A 26,793-nucleotide genomic window follows, 5' to 3' on the forward strand; every position below is an offset into this window, starting at 1 on the left:
AAATGATGTGCATGTTTGCTACATTAAGGCCATGGAAATCCAAAATAAAGTTGTGGATGTTGGATCAGTTGAAGACCGCGAGAGATTTTATAGCTACAGTTTTCAAGCGATATGGATCCATACCCTAAGTACTTGCTGAAAGTTAAAAATCACAACACCAGGTTATCGTCCAACAAGTTAATTTGGATGTACTTCAGAATATATCTTATGATCCTGCTGCACAGTTACCTGAAGGAGCAGTGCTCCAAATGCTAGTACTTCCAAATTGTTGGACTATAATCTAGTAGTGTGATTTTTAACTTTGTCCACCCCAGTCCAACACCGACATCTCCATGTCATACTTGCTGAAATGAAACTTTTTTTCCACTCCCCCCCCTCCTCAATCACCTTAGTTCTTTTGCAAATCATTTTAAAGCTATACCATCTTTTTCTGGTTTCTTTCACCTGCAGGATAAGCGTCTCCTAGCACACTCAATTTTGAAAACCTCTCCGATTTCTTCTGAGCCTTCAATAGTCTCAAACCTCATCACCAAAGTTTCTCTTCCTTGGGACCATTCTTGTAAGTCACTTCTGACCTCTCCCCCAGTGCATTCACATCCTTCCTTTAATGTGGCATTGCACTGAAAATAATACGAGATCTACGCAGATGAGACCAGTCTGAGAGCTTATAGCTGTCAGTGACTGAAGCTATTTCTCAACAAGACTAGAGGGGTTTTCTAATAACAGTGTGAAATGTATGATAGGACAGATGTAGAGTTTTCCATTTCTGTGGAAAAATTGATGCCATTAATATAACACTGTCACTAGCACATTCCATAAGGAATTCAGCAGAAACATCTTTACCGAGTGGTTAAATGTGGAACTTGCTGCTTCATGCAGGTGAATAACAAATATTTTAGGAAAAGTGAGAAACAAGAGTGGAAAAGAAACAAACTTACATTGACAGAGTAGATTAAGTAAGTTGGGATGGGACTTGTGGAGCATTAGCACTGGTGAGGATCAGTCACAACAGATGGCCCAATTCTGAGCCACAATTCTTTTCTTCCCCCCCCCAAGTTCTATATAAGTTCAGTGCTCCCACATGCAGGGGGTCACAGTTGGTCAAAGCACTAACCAATCAGAAGACATGATCAGGATAGGGAAGCCATTTTCAGGATGGGAAACTGTAACTAGTGGACTGCCGCATGGATCAGTGCTGAGGCGATAATTATTGACAATATATCTTTCACATTGGATGAGGGAAATGAATGTATTATTGCCAGGTTTGTTAATGACAAAAATAGATGGGATGGCAAATTTTGAGGATGACAGCCTGCAGAGGAATTATAGCAGTCAAAAACTTGGCAGATGAAATACAACAGAATAATGTGAGGTCATGCACTTCGGTAGGAAGCTTCTTAAGTACTGACTGAGGGGTTCTGGGGTCCCTGTGCATGAAACCCAAAACGTATCAAAGTTAAGCAGATAATGGGAAGTAGCAAATCGATTGTTGCTTCCCAACCAAATTTATCAACCCCTCATAGTAGCAAACACCGAAATGCGTCTTTCAGATTTGATGCTAACCTAAAATCCAAATAGTAGGAGGAAGTCTCAAGCTGAAACATCTTTACAAAGAATATAACAGGATGTGAAAACCCTGACTTTGCATGTTGTGTTCATAATGGTATTTTAAAATATTGCTTTGGTGAAATGCCTTTGTGCACAGTAATGCTGAAGCAAGCTCATGTAACGTTATTTTGCTTAAGGTACAAGATGCGCTCAGGCCATTCTGGGAACATGGCCAAGGAACCAGTAGCAATGACATTAGCAGTGAACAGTAGCAACTCTCTCTGATTAAGAAATACCACATGGTAAAGACAAGATTAATTTTAAATGAGAAAATATTTGGCAAAACAGAAAAATTAAATCAAGACAAGTCACTGGGATCCTACTAAAAAGTATTTTATTAATTTGGTCTTTTATTTGTTTTTACACCAGGTAACATACTGTAAGAAACATACATGGTTGCAATGCATCTGGCCTCATTACAAACTAAACAGAGGGGTGGGTGTGTGTAAGTAACAATGTAACGATGACAATAAAAACTAGTCAAATATTGTCAGATAGTAAACCTCCCCCTCCCCCCACCCAAAAAGGTTAACTTTACTCTCTGCAAAACTGGCTGCATATCATCTGAGCCGACACATGGATATCAGAAAAAGCTTGAACAAAAGAAATTAACAAAATATTTAATCCGTTTTGAACTTTCCTTCATATATTTAGAACATTTTAATTCTCAGAATACAAAGTTTCTACAATTAACTTCTCCCTATCTATAACATAGTTTCTGTAATCTACATTACGATGCAAGCTCAAGAATGACTGCATTTAAACAACAAAAAAAATTAAATATAGAAAGACTGCAAATAGCTTGAAGAGATTTCTCTTAAAATTAAAGAATTGCATGTAGCTAGGTAACTTTTCTATTTCTTTGTTGTTGCAATAAAATCATCCAATTAAAATTACCTGTAAAAACTGCATTGTTTAACTAAAATTACTGCAATCAGAAGAGTCTGCAACATCCAGCTTACATACACGTCAGTCTCTCAAAAAGTTATGTTTCAGCTTCCCAGAGATTGGCACTGATTCCAGGGTTCAATCTTCCTCATGCTCCATGTATTAGCTGGTAAAACCGCATCATCCAATTGATCAATTTTTAACCAATGCAAGGAATAATAATTTTTCCAATTCAACGTAAAAATTTTTGTCGATATCTAATTTAAACACCAACACTTCAGATTTCTAACAAAACAAATTGGCAATGTTTGGTTAATATCCAGAATGTTAAAAGTGCTGCCATGTCAGGGGTTCTTGCTAGGTTCCTTACAAAACTTATCAACCTGTTGCAACATTGTGCTTAAATGGATTACTGTACATAAAACATATTAGAGTTACACAAGACACAGAATAAATTGGAATCTTAAAATCTAGAAACCTTAATTACATCCAAGTGCAACCAAGACAGACCCTTCTTCCAAATTTACAAAAGTCATACACTTGACGTTCATTCGTAATTGATGATTTGAAGGAATATAAATAGTCAAAGCTCTTCGCACAGACGAAGAATTGCCTGAGAAACAAGTTGAAATTGGAAAAGCCACCACTAGTGCTCAAACAACCTGCAAGATGCTTTGTACTTTTTGTTAAAAATGGGGTACGTAAATGCAATGGAAATTAGTTACTACAAATAAAGCATTTTTTAAAAAAAGCCCACAGAATTGTTATTTATCAATCTGCTGCAAGAATTCTGGTGATCTTCCTAGCCACAAGTATTTTTAATTACACCACCTATTCTAAACTAAGAGTGCGTAACAAGTGAAGAGAAACAGACAAAAAGAGTCAGATGAAAAATAAATGGCTTTGAGCTTCAATTTTTCAGGCACTGGATATTACAGACTAAATGAAGGTTTCTTCTTTTCTGGTTGATACCCTAGCATTTTCAATCACATGAACCTAAACTGGATTTGATGAATCAGTCTATAGAAAACTGGAAGAATGCTCAACTGAGGGGGGGCGAATAAGTTGAGCTACAATTTTACAGGCTTGGTGTCAAGCACCAGTTAAGACAGAAATCAACTACATGAATTGTGTGCCTTTAAGACCAAGTTGTGTCAAACATCAAACTAAATTTCTATCATTACCAAAACAAACAACGTGTGTCTGGAAGCAGCCAATGACTTAGGATCACTCTGCGAGCAATATAGATTTTGCTCAAGAGGAGAGATATCTGAAATTTTCAACTTTATATCTATTGCTTATTAGCAATAGAGGGTGCTTGGGTGAAGATTGCTAGCTGCAGAAGAGAATTTTACTGAGATGCTTTCTTTAGCAATTCAGCAATGAAGGTACAGGTAGTTTAAGCACTGGTCAGAAGATAATTGTTGTTCATAGTGTTATGCTCTGTTCAGGCCTACATGCCTTCAGTATGGATGCTCTTTTCAGTTCTCACCAGTTTCCAGATGGGATGCTATACTGTTGCCACAAACCCATTTATGTTAGATGGATTAGATAGAAAAGACTGATACAAGCAGCAGGGAGATGTTACAATAACCACATTATGTTTACACTGGATTTAAGCTTCCTTAGAATTTTATAATCCATTCCCACAACGTTAGAAATTGGGGAACAGATTTGCAGGGAGTATAAAGGCAAATACAATAGAAAAGCAATCATATAAATGAGCACGGATGTTGGATGGCCACTGTAACCATTCATGGGACAGACTGACTAACAACTGTCCATGTGGGAGATGCAAAGGAAATTATTGATAGAGATGAGGGGGTAGGAGCGGGAGCACTTTTATTCCTCCGGATAAAAGGAGACTGAAAAGTTTATAAAAGAAATCCTAGTGGATTTAAACATTTGACCCACTAGGTATAGCAAAATCCCAGTTAGTACTTGGAGTTAATTCCTGCATCATTTTGAATATAATACCCCTATTTGAATAAAGTGAACAGACTATCGTCAAATTGGCCCTCTCCACGGATACTGTATTGTTTGCTTGGACATGCCAAAAGTAACCATTTCCATCAGAAATTAAGGGGAAAGGAAAAACTTACCATTAACATTAAAGCAGAACTCAGTTACAACTGTAAACAAAGTTACTTTCAAGGCACAAAACTTACTGCAGCAAAATTAATACCAGTACATGGTAGATTACTTACATTTTAAATATGTTAAATGAACTTGCAGCTTAGTAGCTAATAAAGCCTTCCTCAAGCAACTTTTACAACCTATTAAAATCCTTTAGGAATGTATGCTGGTTGTGCAAATGTAAAGAATAGGAGACATCTATGTTTTACATGCAAATTGGTTGAAAAACTCTCCCTCACTCTCTCACATACACACACAAAGGAGCAATTCATTTTTGCCAGCAGGGAAATCAACAAATTGGTGCAATGACCAGTTTTTGCTAAGCTGTTCTGTTTGGAAGATGATCACATTTATAACTTCTTACATGCTCTAAGCAACCAAAACATTTTTTTCAAAAAAAAATGTATCCATGCCTGACATAATCATGGAGCGGAGAGTTCCGCTAACACTAGCAAAGCACTTGCTAACTCAGATCAGGGATATTTGCACTCCTCTGAAACAAGGCATTTTTGTAAAAAATAAAATTAATTAAATAGTAAAAATCCTGCATCATTGGGGGATAAAAAGATTGGGAAAGTTGGCAATGCATTGATGGTCTTAAGTCTCTTGTAAAAAGCAGTTAAAAGCAGAAAGCTGATTTTATTGGTGCAGTCCTTCCTCTGGAATCCTCCGCACTGAACAGTTCAAGTAACTCTGAAACAAAACAAAAAAAAAAGTAAGTTCAAAGAGCTGCAAAATTGTCTCATTACATACACATTATGCCGTGGCATAACTGTACAGTTTCATTTATTACTCCTGTAGAAGTATTATTACACAATGCATCAAAGGATGTGGAAATAATTGGATTCACACTTTATGGCCCCACAGGATGAGAAATGCATCTAGCGGAGGATTTAAAGTTAATCAGAAAAAGCCTCACAGATGATTTGCGCAACAGGCAAGTCAGCACAAAGTTGGCATGAACACCTTCACAATACCAAACACAGAAAATCACATATGCCTATGCATCAGTCAGTAAAACAAATCACAATGCCACAATACCAAGTCATCTTTATTTCATTTGTGGGATGCAGACATAAAGCTGGTACAATTACAACATTTAAAAGGCACCTGGACGGGTATGTGAAATGGGTTAGAGGGATATGGGCCAAAAGTTGGCAAATATGAGGAGATTAACTTAGGATACCTAGTCAGCATGGACAGATTGGACCAAAGGGTCTGTATCTGTGCTGTACAACTCTACGACTATGTGACCTAGTCCAGCATTTCTTCTCCATCACAATTGCCCAGACAGCATTTAAAAGTCAATCACCTTGATGTGAGTCTAGTGTCATACGTAGACCAGATCAGGTAAGGATGGCAGATTTCCTTCACTGAAGGGCATTAGTGAACCAGATGGTTTTTTTTAATGACAATTGACACTATTTGCCATTAGGGGAAAGTGAGGACTGCAGATGCTGGAGAGTAAGAGTCGAGTGCGCGGTGCTGGAAAAGCACAGCTGGTCAGGCAGCATCCAAGGAGCAGGAGAATCGATGTTTCGGGCATAAGCCCTTCATCAGGAATGAGGCTTATGGTTCGGGACTGAGAGATAAATGGGAGGAAGGTAGTTGAGAAAGCGATAGGCAGATGAAGGTGAGGGAGAAGATTAGATTAGATTAGATTCCCTACAGTGTGGAAACAGGCCCTTCAGCCCAACAGGTCCACACCAACCCTCTGAACAGCAACCCACCCAAACCCCTTTTCCCTCTGACTAAGGCACGTAATTGACAATTTAAGCATGGCCAATTCACCTAACTTGCACATTTTTGGACTGTGGGAGGAAACCGGAGCACCCAGAGGAAACCCACACAGCACAGGGAGAATGTGCAAATTCCACACAGTCACCCGAGGTTGGAATCGAACCTGGGACCCTGGTGCTATGATGCAACAGTGCTAACCACTGAGCCACCCCACAAGGACAGAGAAGGTGATAGGTTGGAGAGGAGGGTGGAGTGGATCGATGGGAAAGGTGATGGACAGGTCAAGAGGGCAGTGCCCAGTTGGAGGCTAGGGACTGGGATAATGTGAGGGGAGGGGAAATATGGAAGCTGTTGAAATCCACATTGATCCCATGTGGTTGCAGGGTCCCAAGGCAGACTATGAGGTGTTCCTCCTCCAGGCATTGGGTGGTGAGGGTTTGGCAATGGAGGAGGCCCAAGACCTCCATTTCCTTGACAAGATGGAAGGGGGAATTGAAGTGTTCAGCCACGGGGTGGTGGAGTTGGTTGGTGCCAGTATCCCAGAGATGTTCTCTGAAACGATCTGCAAGGAGGTGTCTAGTCTCCCCGATCCTTTCTACTTGCAGCTCCTCTTTGAAGTAACTATGAAGCTGCACTCAAAGGGCTCTTTGTTCAGCAAAAAACCTCAGGACCTTACTATTAAGTGTATAAGTCCTGCCCTGACTTCCCTTTCCAAAATGCAGCACTTCACATTTATATAAATTAAACTCTATCAGCTGCTACTCGGCCCTTTGGCCCATCTGATCAAGATCCAGTTAGTCTCTGAGGTAACGTTCTTCACTGTCCACTATACCTCCAATTTTGGTGTCATCTGACATGATTAGGGAATTCAAACTTCACCTGCTCTGGTGGGATTCCAATAGTGAGCAGATTTGATCTGGATAGTAGCATTTAAACCTCCTGCATAAAGTTCTGTATTAACTACTTGGCACTGCAAAAGTGACTGACTAAATCAACCGAGCTGCAAAGCCAATTATTCAGGACACTGATCCTCAATGTCACCCTGACTAATCTCTCTCTGTATCCAAACCCCAACCCCCCCCCAGCTTTATCACAGGGGTGAGGATACCCGTTTCTCCTGTAGCTCTGGTGAAAATTGATTAACTTGCTTTAACAATCAAGGGATGGGCAACAAATGCTAGTTTTGCTTACACCCCATTAAAGAATTTTAAAATAACCGCACCTTCTGAGAACAAGCCAATACAAATTAACTGAGCACTGTATTGCCCTAAAATGTTTTTGGTCAACAGTCCAAATTTGCTCACAATCTTCTCCCTGCAAAGTCTCCTACTTTCCACAGTTTATCAAGTTAGAAATTTTCTGCAAAACTAAAAACACTGCTTGTCTGCCCCACCTACTGGTACATTTTTTAGATTAGATTCCCTACAGCATGGAAACAGGCCCTTCAGCCCAACTCCACATCGACTCTCAGAGAGTAATCCACCCAGACCCATTCCCCATATTTACCCCTGACTAATGCACCTAACACTATGGGCAATTTAGCACGGCCAATCCACCTAACCTGCACATCTTTGGACTGAGGGAGGAAAACCAGAGCAACTGGAGCAAACCCACACGGACACAGGGAGAATGTGCAAATTCCACACAGACATTTACCCGAGGCTGGAATTGAACCAGAGTCCCAGTGGCTGTGAGACAGCAGTGCTAACCACTGAACCACCATGCCACCCCAAGCTGATCCCCATTATGATGGTAATTTAACATTCAAGGTTAAGAATGAGCACAGCAGTGCACATAGATGTACATGCAGGTAACAATGATTCAATTTCTACCAAGAGAATCAGTTTATTTTAGTGTCTGAAGCCAACGAGCAGAATTCAAATGTTAGAGCACAGAAACAGGTCAATTAGTGTACAGTCTGTGCAGCTATTTTTATTTGTTACTTGAATTTATGCTATCCAATTCATTCCCTTCCCCAACATCCTTTAAAATTTCACTTTCAAGTTATTTAATTGGTCTTTAAACATGTTTATAAATCCTATTTTAGTGGCTGTTTGCGGCACGGACTTCTAAATGTTAATTATCTCAGAGAATTCTTTTTTAAATTTCCACCTTTGTACCATAAATTTACATCCACTTAATGTCTTGCCAACCAGTGGAAACAATCTCACTTATCACATCTTTTCGTAATCTTGATTACCTCAAATCAGGACAATACCTTTCATTTCAGTGTGAAAGTGCACTTCTAGTAAATAGTGTATGTTGTTCATTTTTAATGCATTTGTGTTCTTCCTATAATTACATGTAATATTGTAATTGCTACCAAACTATAGTCTTATACAATTTCAACATTAGCTTTTTCTTAAATAGCCTATGCTACAATATACAAAACCAAGAATTCCATCTGCTGAAAAAGCGCAGCAGGTCAGGCAGCATCCAAGGAACAGGAGATTTGACGTTTCGGGCATAAGCCCTTCTTCAGGAATGATTCCTGAAGAAGGGCTTATGCCCGAAACGTCGAATCTCCTGTTCCTTGGATGCTGCCTGACCTGCTGCGCTTTTCCAGCAACACATTTTCAGCTCTGATCTCCAGCATCTGCAGACCTCACTTTCTCCCCCAAGAATTCCATCTGCCCTTTTATGATTGCCAATTTCAGTGAGATGTCTTGCAGCACATCAAAAGGCCCTTAGCTCTACTTGTTCATTGTGAGGTTCTCTAATTAAGGAGCATTAATATTTTATGATTTGGAGATGCCAGTGTTGGACTGGGGTGTACGAAGTTAAAAATCACACAACACCAAGTTATAGTCCAACAGGTTTAATTGGAAGTACACTAGTTTTCGGAGCGTCGTTCCTTCCTCCACTATCACCTGATGTGCTTCCAATTAAACCTGTCGGACTATAATCTGGTGTTGTGAGATTTTTAAATTAATATTTTAGGAATAGTACTACGAGGCTATTGCCTCATCTAGTATGGTTAGAACACTTCAAAAACTATCAATTCATGATCGAGGATAGAATTTAAGGAAAATGCCTGCCATCATTTTTATTCTTTTAATTGATTACATTAATACAAAATAATCCTATTGTTTCAAGTTTAAAAAGTACAGAGATTCAAAACAAATTGTCATTCGCTGCTGACAGATTAAGATCGTATCTCAATAGCTGGAGTATGTGATGACCAGTAGAGCTCAAGGTGAGGTCAACGCAAGGCAGATTTCATCAGTTTTAAAGCCAGGAACTAGCTTATAATCTCAACATGTAAGACTGAATACACCTGGGTAAAAGAATATCAATCTGAATGTCAAGCAACAGCACAGAGACCTATCTGTTCTTGTATAGGTGAATCACTATTATTGGAACAATTGAAGGTGGCCATTCAACCCACTGTATTTAGACCAGACAGCAAGTAATCATCCAACCTAATCTCACTTCCAAACGCTTGGTCAACAGTTAGCAGGTTATGGGTCTTCAAGTGCATATGGTCCCTGAACTCTTTCTGTATCTTTAACATCAATGCACTCTCATTATGGACTTTTCAATCAATAGGGATTCAATCAATTGACTCTATCTTGACTTTTAAAAAAAATACACTTAAGTCTTCCTCTGTTCCAAAGTCACTTGAAGCTCAACTCTTGTAAAGGATTCTATAGGTATATACAGGATGCTGTATAGTACAATGGCTACTGCAGACTGGTGATCCCCAGAACAGTTTTGTTGCAGCTCATTGGATTCCTGAATCCAATCTGTTACATACTGAAAAAGAAATCCAATCGCAGAACTTTATAAAATAAGTGGTCAGTCTGGTTAGCCCCACCAAATTAGTCTAGTCTACAGCAGAACCAAGCCACTGCACAGGCACATCTCATACATTCTCAACTCAGAGTTCCGCTTAATAGTCAGAATTAACTCTCACAGACTTCCACCTTCCTTTCTGCAATTGTGTGATTGCTTAAATGTCGAGAATTAACCATCTGAACGAGCTACCTGGGATTAGTTGCTGAGCCCAGCAGTGTAACGGAGCTAAACTATTTGTTTGCATTATTACCCTACAGTTTTGATTGATTTATTGTTGTCACTTGCATCGAGGTACACAGTGTTGAATGGCATGCTATAGGCAGATCGTACTATACAAAGTGCATCAGGGTAGTTGGACAGAGTACAGGATACAGAGTTACAGCTACAGAGAATTTGCAGAGAGAGATCAGAATAAACAGCTTTCAGTGACAAAAATTTAATCAACATGCAATTTATACCATTGTTCCACCGAAATCAGCCAAAAGGGCAATAGTGGCTCAGTGGTTAGCACTGCTGCCTCACAGCCACAGGGTCCCAGGTTTGATTCCAGCCTCGGGTGATTGTTTGTGTGGAGTTTGCACATTCTCTCAGTGTCTGCGTGGATTGCCTCTGGTTTCCTCCCACAGTTCAAAGATGTGCAGGTCAGGTGAATTGGCCATGCTAAATTGCCCATAGTGTTAGGTGCATTAGTCAGTGGGAGGTGGGTCTGGATGGGTTACTCTTCAGAGGGTCGGTGTGGACTGGTTGGACCGAAGGGCCTGTTTCCATACTGTAGGGAATCTAATCTAATCAAACCAGATCCCTGATGCTACCATCAAGGGAATGAAAGGATGAAAAAAATTGCAGCTGAAAATAAAGTTACTCAGAGGGAGAGGACCAGCTTGAACCAACGATATAAAATCAAGTGGCTTACCATCATCCTCAATTTTCTTTGCATTTCTTAGAAGAGGCCACAATCCTTCAGGTTATTCTTGATGATGACATCAGTGACTGCATCAAATACAAACTGCACGTTCTTTGTGTCGGTGGCACAGGTGAAGTGTGTGTAGATCTCCTTAGTATCCTTCCGTTTATTTAGGTCTTCGAACTTGGTCTGGATATACCCTGAAGCCGCATCATACTCATTTACCCCTGCATTCAAAGAGAAAAAAAAAATCATGATTCACATGGAAACCAGAAATAACTGGAAAAGATCAGTTAATCTGGCAAGTGCTCAAACTTTGCTCCTAACCACTTAGTCTGCTTGGTGGACACAGCCAAGTAAATTTTGATATGGCCATCAATTCAAGTTTCATTTACCACTCTGATTCAGAAGAGGGAGAAAATAATTCATGCAGTTTCTCACTCTCGAGCAGCTGCCAACCTTAGAACCAAAGAAGTGCTATTTCCATCTACATCTTATCAATTGATTTTAGCTTGTCAAATTACATTTCAATTCTATTTTGGTAATTTAGTTTCAGGTGCACACTGTTGAAGATGTTCTCAGCACCACACACAATTCTGCTAACTCTGAGCATTCGCCGGTAACATGATCAAAGGCTCTCCTTTAGTTTCTCTCGATCACAACTTGAATGCTATTGCCAGTTTTAGTTCCCAAGACAGAAGAGAGAAACATGACACTGTACTGGCAGTATACAAGGTTGTTATAAATAAGGCTTATCCTGATCATTGTAATTCAATGATAAGGAAAACTGGAAAACTCTTGAAACTGAAATGGAGTTACTGAGAGAAGACCTTAGAGAATACGAGTAATATTATTTGACAAATACAATTAACAAACCTTTTCAAATTAAACAAACACGTACTAGCCACAGAAGCTAAGCTCATGAAATATCAATGTGACACAGATTGGAGGAGGAGCTACTTAACACAAGAATGATCATTTGAAATGGTCTCCCAAGTAGGAAAATGAAAGCCAAGGTCGTCGATTCACAAACAATGCAACCTGCTAAAGGAAAATTGCACATTCTTCTCCCAGGAAACACATCAAGGTATGCATGCTCTTAGAAATTAAAGTCACATCAGAACACTCATTTGAGATAGACTAGAATTAGTAACAGAGGTTTACCAACTCTTCTCGTTTCACCAGCATAAGAAAGCCATGGGAGAAAAATGAGTTCAAGTGTTGCTACTACATTCATTGGGAATGGATCTGGTCAATGTCAGAAAACAGAAGTGCAAATGGAATGGAGTAGCGCTAGGAGGCTGGTTCAAACAAATTGAGACTCAGTCGTCAAAGTCAGTGGGACTAAAGATTTCATTTAACTGCATTGATCCTGCAACCCAATGTTCAGGAGGTTTAAAACAGAACAGACAGAAAAATAACAAAAAGTATATTTCTCCCAGTGTCTGTAGGGGTTTCCTCCAGGTACTCCCCAGTTTCCACAGTCCAAAGATGTGCAGGTCAGGTGCATTGGTCATACTAAATTGCCCACAGTGTTGAGGGTGTGCAGATTAGGTGGATTAGCCATGATAAACGTAGGGTTACAGAGATGGGGCGAGTCTGGGTGAGATGTTCTTGTGGACTTGATGGGCCAAATGGCTTACTTCTTTGATTCCATGAAATAAGCTTACTCAGTAAACATCTCAGTACTCTGACTTGCTGCCTGTTTAGGGAGAAGTAATGAGATAGAATCAGATAACAGAACAGATGTCTGTTATGCTGAACCTACAAAGTCTTCACTTCTGGAGCTGGTATTGATGCAATGCAAATTGACTGTGCACATGGTATAGTTGTACCGGTATAGCTGCACTGAACAGCAGCTAACCATCCTGGGTTGGGGAGAAAGCTACTCCAATCCTCAGAATTACAATTCTGAAAATGCTTGTGGGTTAAGCACTTAATTAAAAACAACCATCTCTGCCTGCTGCCTTTACATTGATTTATTTAATATTATTGCTTCCAGGTCTCGAGTCTCCAAAGCCTGAGGCAAAGTGCACACAAAGGATTAGCAAAAGAGAGTGAGCTTCCACACCATACGGGCTCAGTGAGACAAGCTGTTTCACAATTTGAGTCAAACCTTGGCAGCAAATGGAAGCTTCAAATGAGCAAGCTGAGAAATTGCCTGGATATTTGGCCAAGCAGTGGGATTACTTTTATATTGGTAGAATTTTATGTAGAAGTTAAGCACTTCAAATCTATAATAACAATTCTGAAAGCTATAACGTTTCTGCAGGACTACATCTTTGCCTCTTGTTATACTCAGCAAAGTGGGGGGGGGGGGGTGAGAGAAATAAAGGGTGCATCAGTGTTGTATGGTGGATGAACAAAAACCAGCTTTTCAATTCCCACAAATGACATTCCGAGAAGAGAAGGTTTTTTTGAGGAGGATGTGGGAAGAAAGGGGGAGACATGCCTAGCAACCAATAAAAGGATGACAACTGAAAAAAACCTGGGAACATGTAACCTTTTGTAACCCAAGTGACATTTCTGTTCAGATAAATTCCATGAAGGTGACTATTTGGTGGTGAAGGTGGTAGAGAGGAGCTGGCAAGAATGTAGGAGACATTCTGCATGCTCTCCCATAAGGTGGTGACAATTGCAAAAGCATGGAAGCAAGTTACTACACACACTGTTTTTAGATGAAAACTGTGTTCTTTCTGTCCTTCTCTAAGTAATTTTCCAATTCTGTCTTTTTCTGCTTGGAATCCAAAAACTGAACAGGGAGGTATCAGTCAGAGAATACAAAGGAAAAATCAAGACAAAACACATTCCATCTATGGACCAGTGATCAAGTGCATCACCTGATTTTAAACCGAATAAAGTACAATGCCTGATGCATGGTGTGCTCCAATTTGGCAATAAGAAATGATTCAACCAGAAATCCTATTCTTGAATGGTATCCAGTGCTGCCAGTTGGAAAATTTTGCATAGACACCAGACAAGCAAGGTACCAGACTTCATTTTCATGCTCCAATGATCCCTAATATTACTGTTAAAGGTCACACATGGACTGGTCATGTGTGCAGTAAAGTGTATTTCAACATACTCAAGTACATTTAGAAGGGAGGGAGAGATAACTAGGAGGAAAAAAATGTCTTTCCCTTTCTTTCAATTAGTGGAACACAGAATTTGAGAATAATCTGAAAAAAAACTCACGTTTCAAACTGAAAATGCCAAAGCTGCTCATGAACATTTTCCAAGCTCTCAGACTATTATTGATTTACTGATGCCTTAACACATGGTCCCAAGTGGTCAAGTTTATAAGGAACAACTTGTGCAGAATTATATAGAACAGGTCGTCATTTGGCTCATCATTCCTCTTAACAGCTCTATGAAAATGTTACCCAACTTGTCCCACTCATGTCTTTTCCTCCAAATCCCTAAAAATGTTCAATTTCTGATATTTCATGAATTCCATTTTGGAAATTAATGTTGAATTTTCTCTCACTAATCTTATGAGCAGATCTTTCAGGAGCAGAGGGCTGTGCTCCATGGGGCACAGAAATACAAATATAGCCAGCTCCTTTCCAAACAAGAACATCTGGAGAGCACAAGTATCACTGCCAACTGCACTTGGCAGAAGGACCATTGGTGTTAATGCAGGAACTGACATAAAAAGTTATTCTCTGCTACAGAGTGAAGTGTGGGTCTCAGAATACGTAAAATTAATGCAAGCTAGATAACACCAGATGGGAATAAGTCAGTCCCTTTCATCCAAAGTGCAAGAAGCATGACAGTGAATCGCTCGTTAACTGTAAAGTGCCAGACATACATGAAAAGCGAATCTGCATCCATTGTGTATGCATAGTATCTGCCAGAAATCTGCTCACCAACTGCAGAGGGCCAAACATCAAAAGTCTATTCGCATTTCTCAACTCTGAGTTGCATTTTGCATTAATACTACAAATCCTTTTATGATAGGCTAATTGCCAGATGATTGACATTGTTACAATATGATTTAAGGTTCAACAACTTAACATTTTTCCATAATGGAAGTTTTCAGAGATGATATGAAGCTGGGAAACAAACTACTGTATTGATTTTACAGTTTTTTTTCCAAGATCACTCAACTTACATTAGCAAAATAATTATGCCTTGGTGCACGAAAGCAAGCTGAAATTCATAATAAGTTAAACTGTCTCTGTTGCAATTAATGCATATTAACTCCATGTTTATAGACATTCACAAATTGATGTGTGTTTCAGGCAATAAAACACCACATGGTGACCGAAAGAGAAGAAATGGATGCTAAGAAAATGGTGAAGAGAAATTCAGGAAAGTGCTCTGGAAAGCTTAGAAAGAGAATTCCAGAGTGGTACCTCGTGGGAATTAACATTTTTGAGACTAATGCTAAAACAGTGCGCTTATGGTGGGAAGAAGGTGATGCTGTAGTCTATAGAATGAAGAGCACCGTGAGGCTGCTGGGTTGTAGGACCATACAGAGGACAGGTGGAATGAAGCTGTATTGTTACTGAAAAGCAGGGAATGTGCTAGGCAAGAAGAAACAATCAAGATCAGCAGTGAAAGGACGAGATAGAGATGAATAAGATAAAAATCACACAACACCAGGTTATAGTCCAACAGGTTTAATTGGAAGCACACTAGCTTTCGGAGCAACGCTCCTTCATCAGGTGATAGCGTCGCTCCGAAAGTTAGTGGGCTTCCAATTAAACATGTTGGACTATAACCTGGTGTTCCGAGATTTTTAACTTTGTACACCCCAGTCCAACATCGGCATCTCCAAATCATGAATAAGATAGAGAGTGTGTCTTGCATTTAGCTGCATGCAGGAGTTCTGAGTTAAGACTTTTGAGAAAAAAAGATCTGTAGTGGTCAGCATTAGAGAAATGAAGTCTCCATTGTCAAGAACATAGATGAGATCATTGGTGATGGGGCTTAGCTGAGACAATCTAAGCTATTAATTGTGCAACCTCCATATTATAAGCCAAGGTTCAGTTTAACCAAGTAACCAAGGGAAACAGAACTGGTTTATGACATGGAAAGATTTTTTTTTAATAAGCAGCCTTGGCTTATGGATATGGGTGCATCTATGCATTAATACTGACTGATCCACAACCTACTTTTCAACTTAATCGTTGTTAAAATCTCCAGAGAAATCAATAATCTAAAAAAAAGGGAACTTCCATGATGCTGACAGAAAGAAACCGATTGACAAAATTTCACTTTTTCAAAAGTATTATTGCAAAAAAACTAAAATCGACATGATTCAAGCATAACTAACTGGTAAAAGCATATCTGAAATAAAACGGTAAATTTCACTATAAATGACCAATTTTTAAAATAAGTACAGAACGCTCAATACTACCTGCACAAATATGGGATTATATTCAATCTTTCAGTCTTTCCAACTGCCTCCATGTAGGACTTATCACTTCCCAACTGCTTTGACCCATCCACCAGTAGTTATAATCCAACTTCCTTCTGCATGGTCAATACAAGGCAGACACACTCACTTGGATTGCAACGGTCTTGATGTACAGAATCTCTAAGATCTAGTTTCTCCAACCCCCTTTTACTCTAGCCCTTTAAATGGTCTTGCAGGCTCTGATAACATTAAAACTTGAACTCCTTCTTCTCCCATGGTTCTTCACCAGTCCGCAACATCTTGGCCTTCAGCTCTCTACAGTTCCCAACTGAATAACACAAAGTAACATAGTCCCTGTTCTTTTCTTCTGGCTTTTCTTCAATAGCAGGACAGTTTAGAAGGCTGCCAAATAAAACATAACAATGATATGATCAGGGGACCAAGTTTTCTTCAGTGGGTCATGGAACATAGACTTGGCCAGGTCAGCACTTTTTGCCCATTCGTAATTGCCCTTGAGGTGGTGAAGGTGCTCTAACTTGGTGAGCTCCTTGTAAGTTCACCAACAGTGTTATTAGGGGATCCACGATTTTGACCCAGTGACAGAGAAGAAACAGCAATGTTGTTCCAAGTCAGACATTGTGTGACTTGGGAGGGAAGCCTGCAGGTGGTTGAGCTCCTGAACATCTGCTGCCTTTGTCCTTCTCAGTGGAGGCTGTGGATTTGGAATGTGCTTTTGAAGAAATTAATCCTCTTTCAAAATGCTCCCCAGGTCCTTAAGGGGGAATATCACATGAAAATGCAAGCTTTCCTAGCACATAGATCATTATGTGACGGAGTAATGAGAATGATGGCAAATAGAATAAACTACCTATCATTGTGGGAAACTTCACTGCAAAGTGGCATACTGATGAGGAATGAAGTGTCTGCCAAGCATGGAATATACCGGAGGTGACAGGCAGCATGTTTGGTAAGCATTTCATGTGAAAGAAAACAACTTTGATGCAGCAGCACTCTCTCAATACTCTATTGGTGGGTTGGCTTACATTACACACAGTCACATCCTAGAGCAGATGCTGAATCTGCAAACTCTGCTAAATTACAAGAGCCCCACCCTTATCCAAGTTGCAAGTCTCAGCAGTAGGTCAGACCAGATTTGGACAACTTGATGGGGTTTCCTTTTTGGTGTCTGCTAAAACACCTTCAATCTAAGCTGAAAACCTAAGGAAACTTAAAATGAAATAAAAATCCTCAAATCTAAACAGTAAATGTTCACATTTTACACCCCAATTACTAAGGTTTCAATATGCAAGTGTACTTTGGAAAAATAACACTGCAAAGTCCGAAAGGGACTGTCAGTCAATCCATTTGCACTCCCTTATCCCCCTTGAATCTTGACCATTATGATCAAATGGAAATCTCTTTCTGGCTGGCAGCCTCCTGAGCTCTGACAGTCCCGTCAACAACCAAAGTCATACAACTGCAAAGTACAGAAGTACAATGTAGGCAGGAAAAGACCTCTGATCTATCCAGTCTGACTCATACAATTGGAACATGTTAAGTACCCACTTTATATATTATCTAAAACCATGTGATCTACCTAGAGAGACAAAAATATTAATAATTCAAGCCAATTTAGGGTTAAAAATATAAATGAGAAATTCTCCCTGACTCTAATGGCAAGCTAGGAAAGAAAATAATGAGACATTAGAGATTTGTAAACACACAATACTTCCTTACCCTGAGGTATTTCATAGACACCAATGTCCAATTCACACTAGATATTAAATAAACTGGCAGAGACAAGGTATGGAATTTGGGTTCTTTTGGACCTGCATAGCTCAGTACCACACTGGGTGGTGCATTCACCCACAAAGGGAACCTCTGTTAACTGCAAATTTCATAACAGTTCAATCAATTGTCAGAATTCTAAAGGCAACCTCGGAGTATTTCAGGGGTTCGTATCAACGTAGGCTTGGTTACAATTGCTGTGGGCATTAGAAAACAGGACATGGACCCAAACAAAACTACAATTGCACTAGCTCTATAGAAATTCTGACATCAGAAACCACAGAGTCATGGATTTAATTAAAATGCCAGGATCGAAAGCAGTCCAAGTTAGAAGTGGTACTGATTCCAAACTGTAAAGCAGTGATTAACATATCAAGAATGAAAATTACAGAGTAGTGTATGCTGTGGAAAAGCTGACAGTGCTGATCTGAGCATTCAGCAGCAGCTGTGCGCCACTTGTGCATTAGGTGGTATATGATATTGGAGAGGAAGCTGTAACAGCCATTTGGTTGCTGGATATTTTTGTGAATGGGGACAGATTATGGAACAGCCCCACCCTCATTTGTACAGTATCTATAACTTGGTTCTAGAGTAGCCCTACTCTCAATGTAACCTAAAGTAATTGAAAGAAAAGTAGAGTGGAAGTTGCAACTCTCTCCCTGAAAAAAGTTCAATAGAAAATAGATGGATTTCAGATTTTTAGCTGAGAGTGGTAAAGTTTAAAGAAGGACCAGCTATATACTTCCATTTCAGAATAGTGAGATTTGGAAAATAACTTTCAAATGTTGACATTCTCAAGGCCTGCTGCCCTGGTTTGCCAAGACACAAGATTGGAAGGTCCTGTCAAAGGAGCCTTGGCATACCTGCTGCTGTGCATCTTGTAAACTGAATGACAGGAGACTCAAAAAGAGCTGAACAGCTTACTCCTGTTCGCGTTTTCCTGACACGAATTCAGAACTGTATCAATTATTTTTATCCGGGGTGGAATAGTAATATGTCAAGTACAGGTAGTCCTGGTTAAAAGTCTCTGTATCGCACATTTTGATTTAAGAACCAATTTTTAAATGGCCTGGTCTTCTTAAACTCCATCCTCCATTTAACAGCTTTTGCTTCCTGGCCATGTTATTTGCAAGTTGGGATAGCGTTGGCATCATTACACCAGTGCCCTGTAATCGTGAAATACTGTTATTTCAACAGTTCTATGCTGTTAGTACAGCTACTGAGCTAAACTTTAGTTTTTAAACTTATCCCATTATTTGTAACTGCCATTAAGGAATAGCTGTAGACTTTACTTTCAAAGGAAAAAAGGTTCTCTGCCACACAGTACATTAGTTGAGGAACTAAATCTTTTTAAAATGTTGTTTATATCTATAGTTGAGGAAGTATTGTAAACTGTTTTTGCAAGACCTCTCTATGTCACTGACATAGTACAAAGCTTCAACTTATTTTTAAAAAGAGTTCTCTGCCATCAAGAAGCTTGCTCCTCAGTCTACCTTTCTTCACTGAAGCTGGTTTTGATTGCAAATTGCTTTCGCTTCTACACACACCGGAACAGAACGAGACCATTCAGTCTGTCAAGACTCCTTCACCATTCAGTATGGTCATGTCTCATTTACTTGACTGCTATTTACCCCAAACACACTCTTTCCATCATCAGGATTTCACACCCCATCAATCTTTACTTTCAACGTATTCAATGACTGAGCTGTTATGGCCCTCTGGAATAGAGAATTCATAGTCTTCCAGGTAAGGGAAATTCTCACCTCAGTCTCCTTGTTTTGAAATTTGCATCCCAGAGAAACAGGTTTCCTGTATCTACCTGGCCTCTCCTCCTAAGATATTCTTGCCATCTCAGGCACAAGTTTGTGAATCTCTTTAGCAGTCCCTCTACAACATGACATCGTTCCCACAGTAAAGGGACCACAACATTACTCCAGGCATAGTCTAACCAAGGTTTTAAATTACTGAAGCACAACTTCATTACTGTTATACTCAAATTCCCCACTTACAATAAACACTGACATAGAATCAATCTTCCAAATTCCTTGCTGTATCTGCATGTTGGCTCTCATGACTTATGGACAAGGACACCTCCGACCCTTCGTACACCTACACTTTCTAGCCTCTTTACCAGTTAAGAAATACTCCTTTTAATAAAATGTATCACCTCAATGACACCATATCCTCATTCACTCTCTCCAGCACAGATGCTCAGGTGCAGCAGTGTTTACAAGATGCATTGCAGATATTCGAAAAATTCTTAGACCCATGACCACCACCATCTAGAAGGATAAGGACAATAGATACATGGAGAAAATCACCACCTGCAAGTTCCTCTTCAAGATGCTCAACGCCCCAACTTGGAAATATATCACCGTTCCTTCTCTGTTGTGGTATCAAAATCCTGAAAGGCCCTCCCGAACAGCATTGTGGGTGCACTTCAACCACATGAACTATTGCTGTCCTAGAAGCTCATCACACCTTCTCAAGGGCAATTAAATGCTGGTAAAGCTAGTGATGCCCACAGTCCTAAATGAAAATAGATTCCACATTATATCCCATTTGCTATGTCCTGGTCTGCTCACTCAATCTATCCAAATTCTCTTAGTTGCTGTGCATCCTTCTCACAGCACACATTTTGTGCTCATTTTATGTCATTCATAAACTGCAAAATGTTATGTTTTATTCCCCCATATCTAAAACAGTGAACTGTTGAGGCCCAAGTACTGATTCTTGTGGTACCCAAGTCACAGGCTGCCAAAGTGGCATTGACCTATTTATTTCCCCTGCTTTCTAGATGGCCTATCCTTATTCCACACAACTGCGTTTCTTCATCACATATTTAAAAATCAAAACCCTCCTGAAAATCAAAGTATGCTACATTCACTGACACCCCTCAATCGTTAGTAACATCCTCAAAAATCTCAAATAAGCTCATCAAACACACACCCATTCACAAATCTATAACCATTGTTTTCCAATCAGATCATTATTATCCATGTGTCGATTTATCACATTCTTCACAATAGATTCGAAAATTTTCATTGCTATGGATAGAAGGTGAATCGTTCTGTAGGCGTGCACTTGCTCTCTCTCTCCTCTTCCTTAATTCTGAACTGAAGTGAAATTGCTTTCCTCAACTTTAGAACTGATTTAATGAAAAATAATGTGCTATATACTTTAAACAACTGGATGACAGACATAGCTTGGCATGGCTGAACAGATCGCTCTCTGCCCTGTGCAATACCAGACTCCAGGTCATCAGGATACTGCACTCTTTCTGCTGGATCTAAGTAGCACTGGTAAATTAACTCATTCTGAGTGTTTTATGTCCATCATTTCCTTCAGCTAGAAAAGGCACATTCAACAGAGAAAACAAAATACTGGAGGGTAAACGGAGGGTTGAATAGAAAGTCTGTCCAAACATTTGCAATACACCTACTGGATTCCCAACCTCATATACCCTGTGGGTGGAAACTAGGGAAAAGGTGTAGCTTTAGTACAAAACAATGTGTCACTATTTGTTCTGAATACAAATTATACACATACATACTTTTCAGCAACATTTACACCAACAACCTTATGCCAAAACACGTTGCTTGTGTGCATAAAGCAATATAAAGGCGTCTGTAAAGCTCAAAAGAAAAGCAATAGAACGCATCAAAAAGAGAGTGATATTCCACCTCACAAACAGGGAAGTGTTAGCCATAAATAGTACGAAGTAACAGCTGTGCAGGAGCTGTCTAAGAAGATACTCTTAAGTATACGGTGCAGCAGAAATCAAACAATTTATGGTAAAATTAGATCGGAATGCATACAATATATTTTAGATCCAAATAGCACAACCAGCTGCCTCACAGAGCAAAACCAGTTTTTTTGTTTCCTGTAAATGCTGATGTGGTTACAATGGATAATGTCTACACAATTAACCAATGTCATCCAAAGTCTCACTGCAGCTTGCCAGTGACTGTCTCCGTACAGTCACACCAAAGGCACAGCTGGGTTACTTCCGCCCTACCGCCTCCACCAGACTTCCCCTTTACTGTACTTAGGGGCCATCTGCAGTCAGCTCAGTGCAATCTCAAAGTCATGGAAGACAAGCTCATGAAACACAAAACTGTTAAATAGATGGCTTACTTATTTGGGTCAGTGCCAGTACGTCAGAAACGGAAATCTATGAATGCCTGGGACTACGCTAACATCGAGGGAAATGCGATGAACTGGACTGCACACTTTATAATACAGAAATGCACAGCCACGTGTCAGCCCGAGTGATCATATCAACCAATTCATACTTTATGCACCTGGAATCGATAAGGCTGCAATGTATTTGTGGTGACCAGGTTCTCCCTTCTGAAAAACCAATTACACATCTAGCAAAATAAAAAGGGCGACGAAGAGGAGGCATCTCAGAACCCCTGGAGTTTAGAAATAGGCGCTTTGGCCCATAAAGTCCATATCGACCCTCCAAAGAGTAACCGACCCAGACCCATTCCCCTACCCTATCACTCTACATTTGCCTCGAACTAATGCACCTAACTTACACACCCCTGAACACTATGGGCAATTTAGCATGGCCAATCTGCACATCTTTGGACCGTGGGAGGAAACCAAAGCACAGGGAGAATGTGAAAACTCCACACAGACAGTTGCCTGAGGCTTGAATTGAATCTGGCTCACTGGCGCTGTAAGGCAGCAGTGCTAACCACTGAGCCACCGTGTCACCCTAGGGTGGATCTGACGGGCACATGGGGACATGATAAAGCTATTTAATTAGATCACGGTTGATTTGCACCTCAGGTCTATCCACCTGCCTTGATGACACAGCTCCTAAAATCCAAACACCCCTGCCCAATCACAAAAACAGTTCTAATTTCTGTGGTGAAAGTTTCTACTAACTGAGCCCAAGAACCATTTCAGAAAGGGTACTACAGATTGCTACATGTCTTTGTTTGACAGACTGCATCCTGATATTACCACTGAGTGGCCTTGCTGCAAATTTAAGGTTATGCCACCCACCACTCAGTTTGGGTTCCAAAATTGAGGACAAGTTGAGGAAATGTTCTCACGCTATTCTATCAAGTCTTTCAACCATTTTCCACATGCCAAGTAAATCTTTCCTATCCTTCGTTATTCAGACTGCAAAACTGTCCCATAACTTAACTATATTATTCCCAGTAATAGACTGATAAACAGTACTGCACCTTCGCCAAGGTCAATAATACTGAGTAATATTTAATAATATTCTGAATATTATTCCTGAAATCTTGACTCTTAATGCAGTATTACAGGGATTTGTACATTAAGGGTCTCTGATCACTTGAAATGACATTAATCCTAAAATTATTTGATGGTACTTTGTAAAGGCATATACTTTCATAGAATACCTACAGAATGGAGGCAGGCCATTCAATTCATTGAGTCAACACCAAAAGTCCCACCCAAACCCTCCTCCTCTATCTTATCCCTGTAACCCTGCATATCCCACCTAGCCTGCACACCCGTGGACCCTGTGGGCAATTTAATATGGCCAATCCACCCAAGCTGCAAATCTTTGGATTGTGTGAGGAAACACATGTAGACATTGGGAGAAGGGCAAACTCCACACCGACAGTTGCTCAAGACTGGAATCAAACCTGGGACCCTAGCACGATGAAGCAGCAGTGCTTACCACTGCACCACCTTGCCGCCCATGAATTGTGAAGTGAACTTGAATATGTGAAATTGTTCTACTCCATTTTGATCCTCACTTTATCTCATATTTACATGATGACATACTTTTGTGTTTGAGTTTCTAAAATAAACAATAAAAAGGGACGTGGGCGTCATTTATGCGCTGGTTACAACAGAACTGATATTTTAATCAAGCGTCATTTAACATTTCACTGCACCAAGTGGATGGAGGAAACCTTTCTTTGCCACAAAGTTTCTTTTGGAAAAAGGTCAAAAATCAAGATCAGTCTCACTTTGCATCAGTGACATCTATTTCTTTGAACTATGCCAAATTGGAACAAAGGAATATTCAGATCTGAAAAGAATGCAGAACATTAGAAACCACAAACAAAAACAGGTTAGAAATGCTAATGTCAATCAGTATCCGAAGAGCAAACAGGGGGTTAATCTGCAGATGTGTTGACCTCTTAGATTCCACCAGCTTTTATAGACAGTAACACCCAAAATGTTCACCAAACATTCTGTTAATGTCAAATGCTGATCAACTCAGCTATTTTAACCCAGAATTTTCTTTTACTGTGGCAAGGGGGAAAATGGTAAGGTCACCAGATTAGTGATCCAAGGGCCTAAGCTAATGCTCTGGGGATGTGGGTTCAAATCTCACCAGGCGGCTGGTGGAATTGAATTGCGATTAATGAATCCTGGATTGAAAGCTGGGAGTGGATTTTACATGCCTCAGTCAGGCACATTTTCAGCAGGGAGACATGTAACATAGGGCTGATTCACACCGTCTCACTCCTCTCCAGAATAGACAGGGTATAACAGGAAAACCTGTCTCTCTAAAAATAGAGCACTCCACCTTTCCTTCCGCCTTCAATTAACCATGTAATCCAAACTCATCTGTTTCACTAAAGTCCTTCAGGGAAAGAAACCAGTCATTCCTTACATCGTCTGCAATAAACATGCTTTCAGATCCACAGCAATGTGGTTGACTCTTAAATGCCCTCTGAAACAGTCATTCCATTCAAGAGCATTTGGGGACTGGTCACAATGTTAGCCTTTGCCACTCCATGAGAAAGCAAAGAAAGAACACATCTAAGCACCTACCTGAATACTCAGGGAAGCAAATAGTCAGGGGACTCTTGGTGATCTTCTCTTCAAAGAGATCCTTCTTGTTGAGGAAGAGGATGATCGAAGTATCCGTGAACCATTTGTTGTTGCAAATACTGTCAAAAAGTTTCATGCTCTCATGCATACGATTCTGGAACAGAGGAGAGTGACTTCACTATGAAATGCTTACTTCCAGCCTAGTGCAGTGTGAATCAACTTAATAAGCAATGCAGAACCCAGATATTCCACGCACACCTGCTTTCTACAAAACAACATTAATTCTTAAAAAACGTTTGGATCAGTGATCTCTTCAAAGTCTGACTTAATCTAAGGGAATGTGAAGACTGCAGATGCTGGAGATTGGAGTTAAAAAGTATGGTGCTGGAAAAGCACAGCTGGTCAGGCAGCATCCGTGGAGCAGAAGAGTCGACATTTCACGCATAAGCCCTTCAGCAGATATCTAGGGGACAGGTCACTTGTGTTCTTTCTAAAAATCCAAGGACGTTTAACACTATGATATTGAATGCTTCCCATCTCTTGTCCTCTGGAGTCAACATCAAGCACTCCCAAATTGATCAGACACAATTTTGGTGTACTCTACATAATATGCTCAAACCTCAAACTGGACAAATGAAACAGTTTTCATTCTACTACATCCATTTTACCAGATCATATTCTTAACAAGGAAATATTAATCCCATCAGCCAGTAAGAGGTTTGAATCCAGGTACATCTACTCATTTTCTTCAAAGCATTTAACCATCCTGATAACTTGAGGCAAGGACAATATTCTTTAGACATTATTCCCCAGACATTATTCCCCAAAACATTGTAAAGTGAACTCATCATGGCACTGGCACAGTACCCCATAAAGACAGAGTGGGAGTGAGAACAGAGAAGAGCGTTTCTCTTCAATGTGATATATAGATTCTCCTCACCCCTCAGTGAGCACAAGCCCTCTTCATCTCAGCTTCTCCATCTCAGAAAAATAATTAAATGAAAAGCAAGGTTTCTGACTTCCCATTTTCCAAATGGTGTACAAGAGATTTGGAAAAGCAGGCAGTTCCTGCCTTGAGCTTGGGCTTATTAATTAATCGGCATCCATTGATCACATCCCATTTAACACTGGATATCAATTTTATAAGTGTTACTAGAATGATAAATATGGCTTTCAATTTTCAACTTTCAACATCCATCATCTGATTTTAATACCTGAGACCTTTCATGGATTAAAGTGGTTTTACATTAAAAAAAACAGTAAATTCCTAAAATAGTTGCCATGATCACCTGTCCACAGATTGAGACAAGTCCAGGAAATCAATGCAGAATAAACAAAACTATCTGCAATGAAATCACCATTTATCTAAAATAACTGAAATCAGAGTCAAGAAATGTGCATCTCCTGATTCAATTCACATTTGGACAATTGGTCACAGATATCAGACATGAATTTTTGCCTACAACTGTTCAACTTGGAAAGACAATGCAGCTATACTTGGAATTACACAAACAAACCATATTTCAACAGTCATCTTTTAGCAGCACAGCAGACAGAAGGAAAAGCAAGTTTGTAACAGTAAGACCTGAAAGACTCAGTATCTCCCTCTCTTCTCTTCTCACCACACCCCATTAAGAAATCAAACTAGGGAAACAACCATGCAACAGGAACTCTACACTTTGCCACTGTTGGGATTACAAGTTAATAACTGAACAGCTGTAACACCTCAAGGGCTCTTAAGAATTTTTAAACCAAGTAACTTTTATTTTTGTCTCTGTAACTGACA

The 26,793-nt window shown here is 39.9% G+C and overlaps 1 protein-coding gene across 1 annotated transcript in view; it reads right to left on the reverse strand.

The window, feature by feature from the left end:
* Positions 1-1,925: 1,925 nt before the first annotated feature.
* The window catches only part of LOC132822263 (guanine nucleotide-binding protein G(i) subunit alpha-2), a 249,390-nt gene continuing 224,522 nt past the window's right edge, over positions 1,926-26,793 (reverse strand). Inside the window, exons 7-9 of the mRNA XM_060835406.1 lie at positions 25,008-25,161; positions 11,084-11,301; positions 1,926-5,325 (exon numbers count right to left, since the gene is read on the reverse strand). Coding sequence (XP_060691389.1) covers positions 11,111-11,301; positions 25,008-25,161 — 345 coding nt within the window. The 3' untranslated portion in view covers positions 1,926-5,325; positions 11,084-11,110. The remainder of the gene's footprint in view (positions 5,326-11,083; positions 11,302-25,007; positions 25,162-26,793) is intronic.

Source organism: Hemiscyllium ocellatum, chromosome 14 (genome assembly GCF_020745735.1).
Source record: "Hemiscyllium ocellatum isolate sHemOce1 chromosome 14, sHemOce1.pat.X.cur, whole genome shotgun sequence".
NCBI lineage: Eukaryota > Metazoa > Chordata > Chondrichthyes > Orectolobiformes > Hemiscylliidae > Hemiscyllium > Hemiscyllium ocellatum.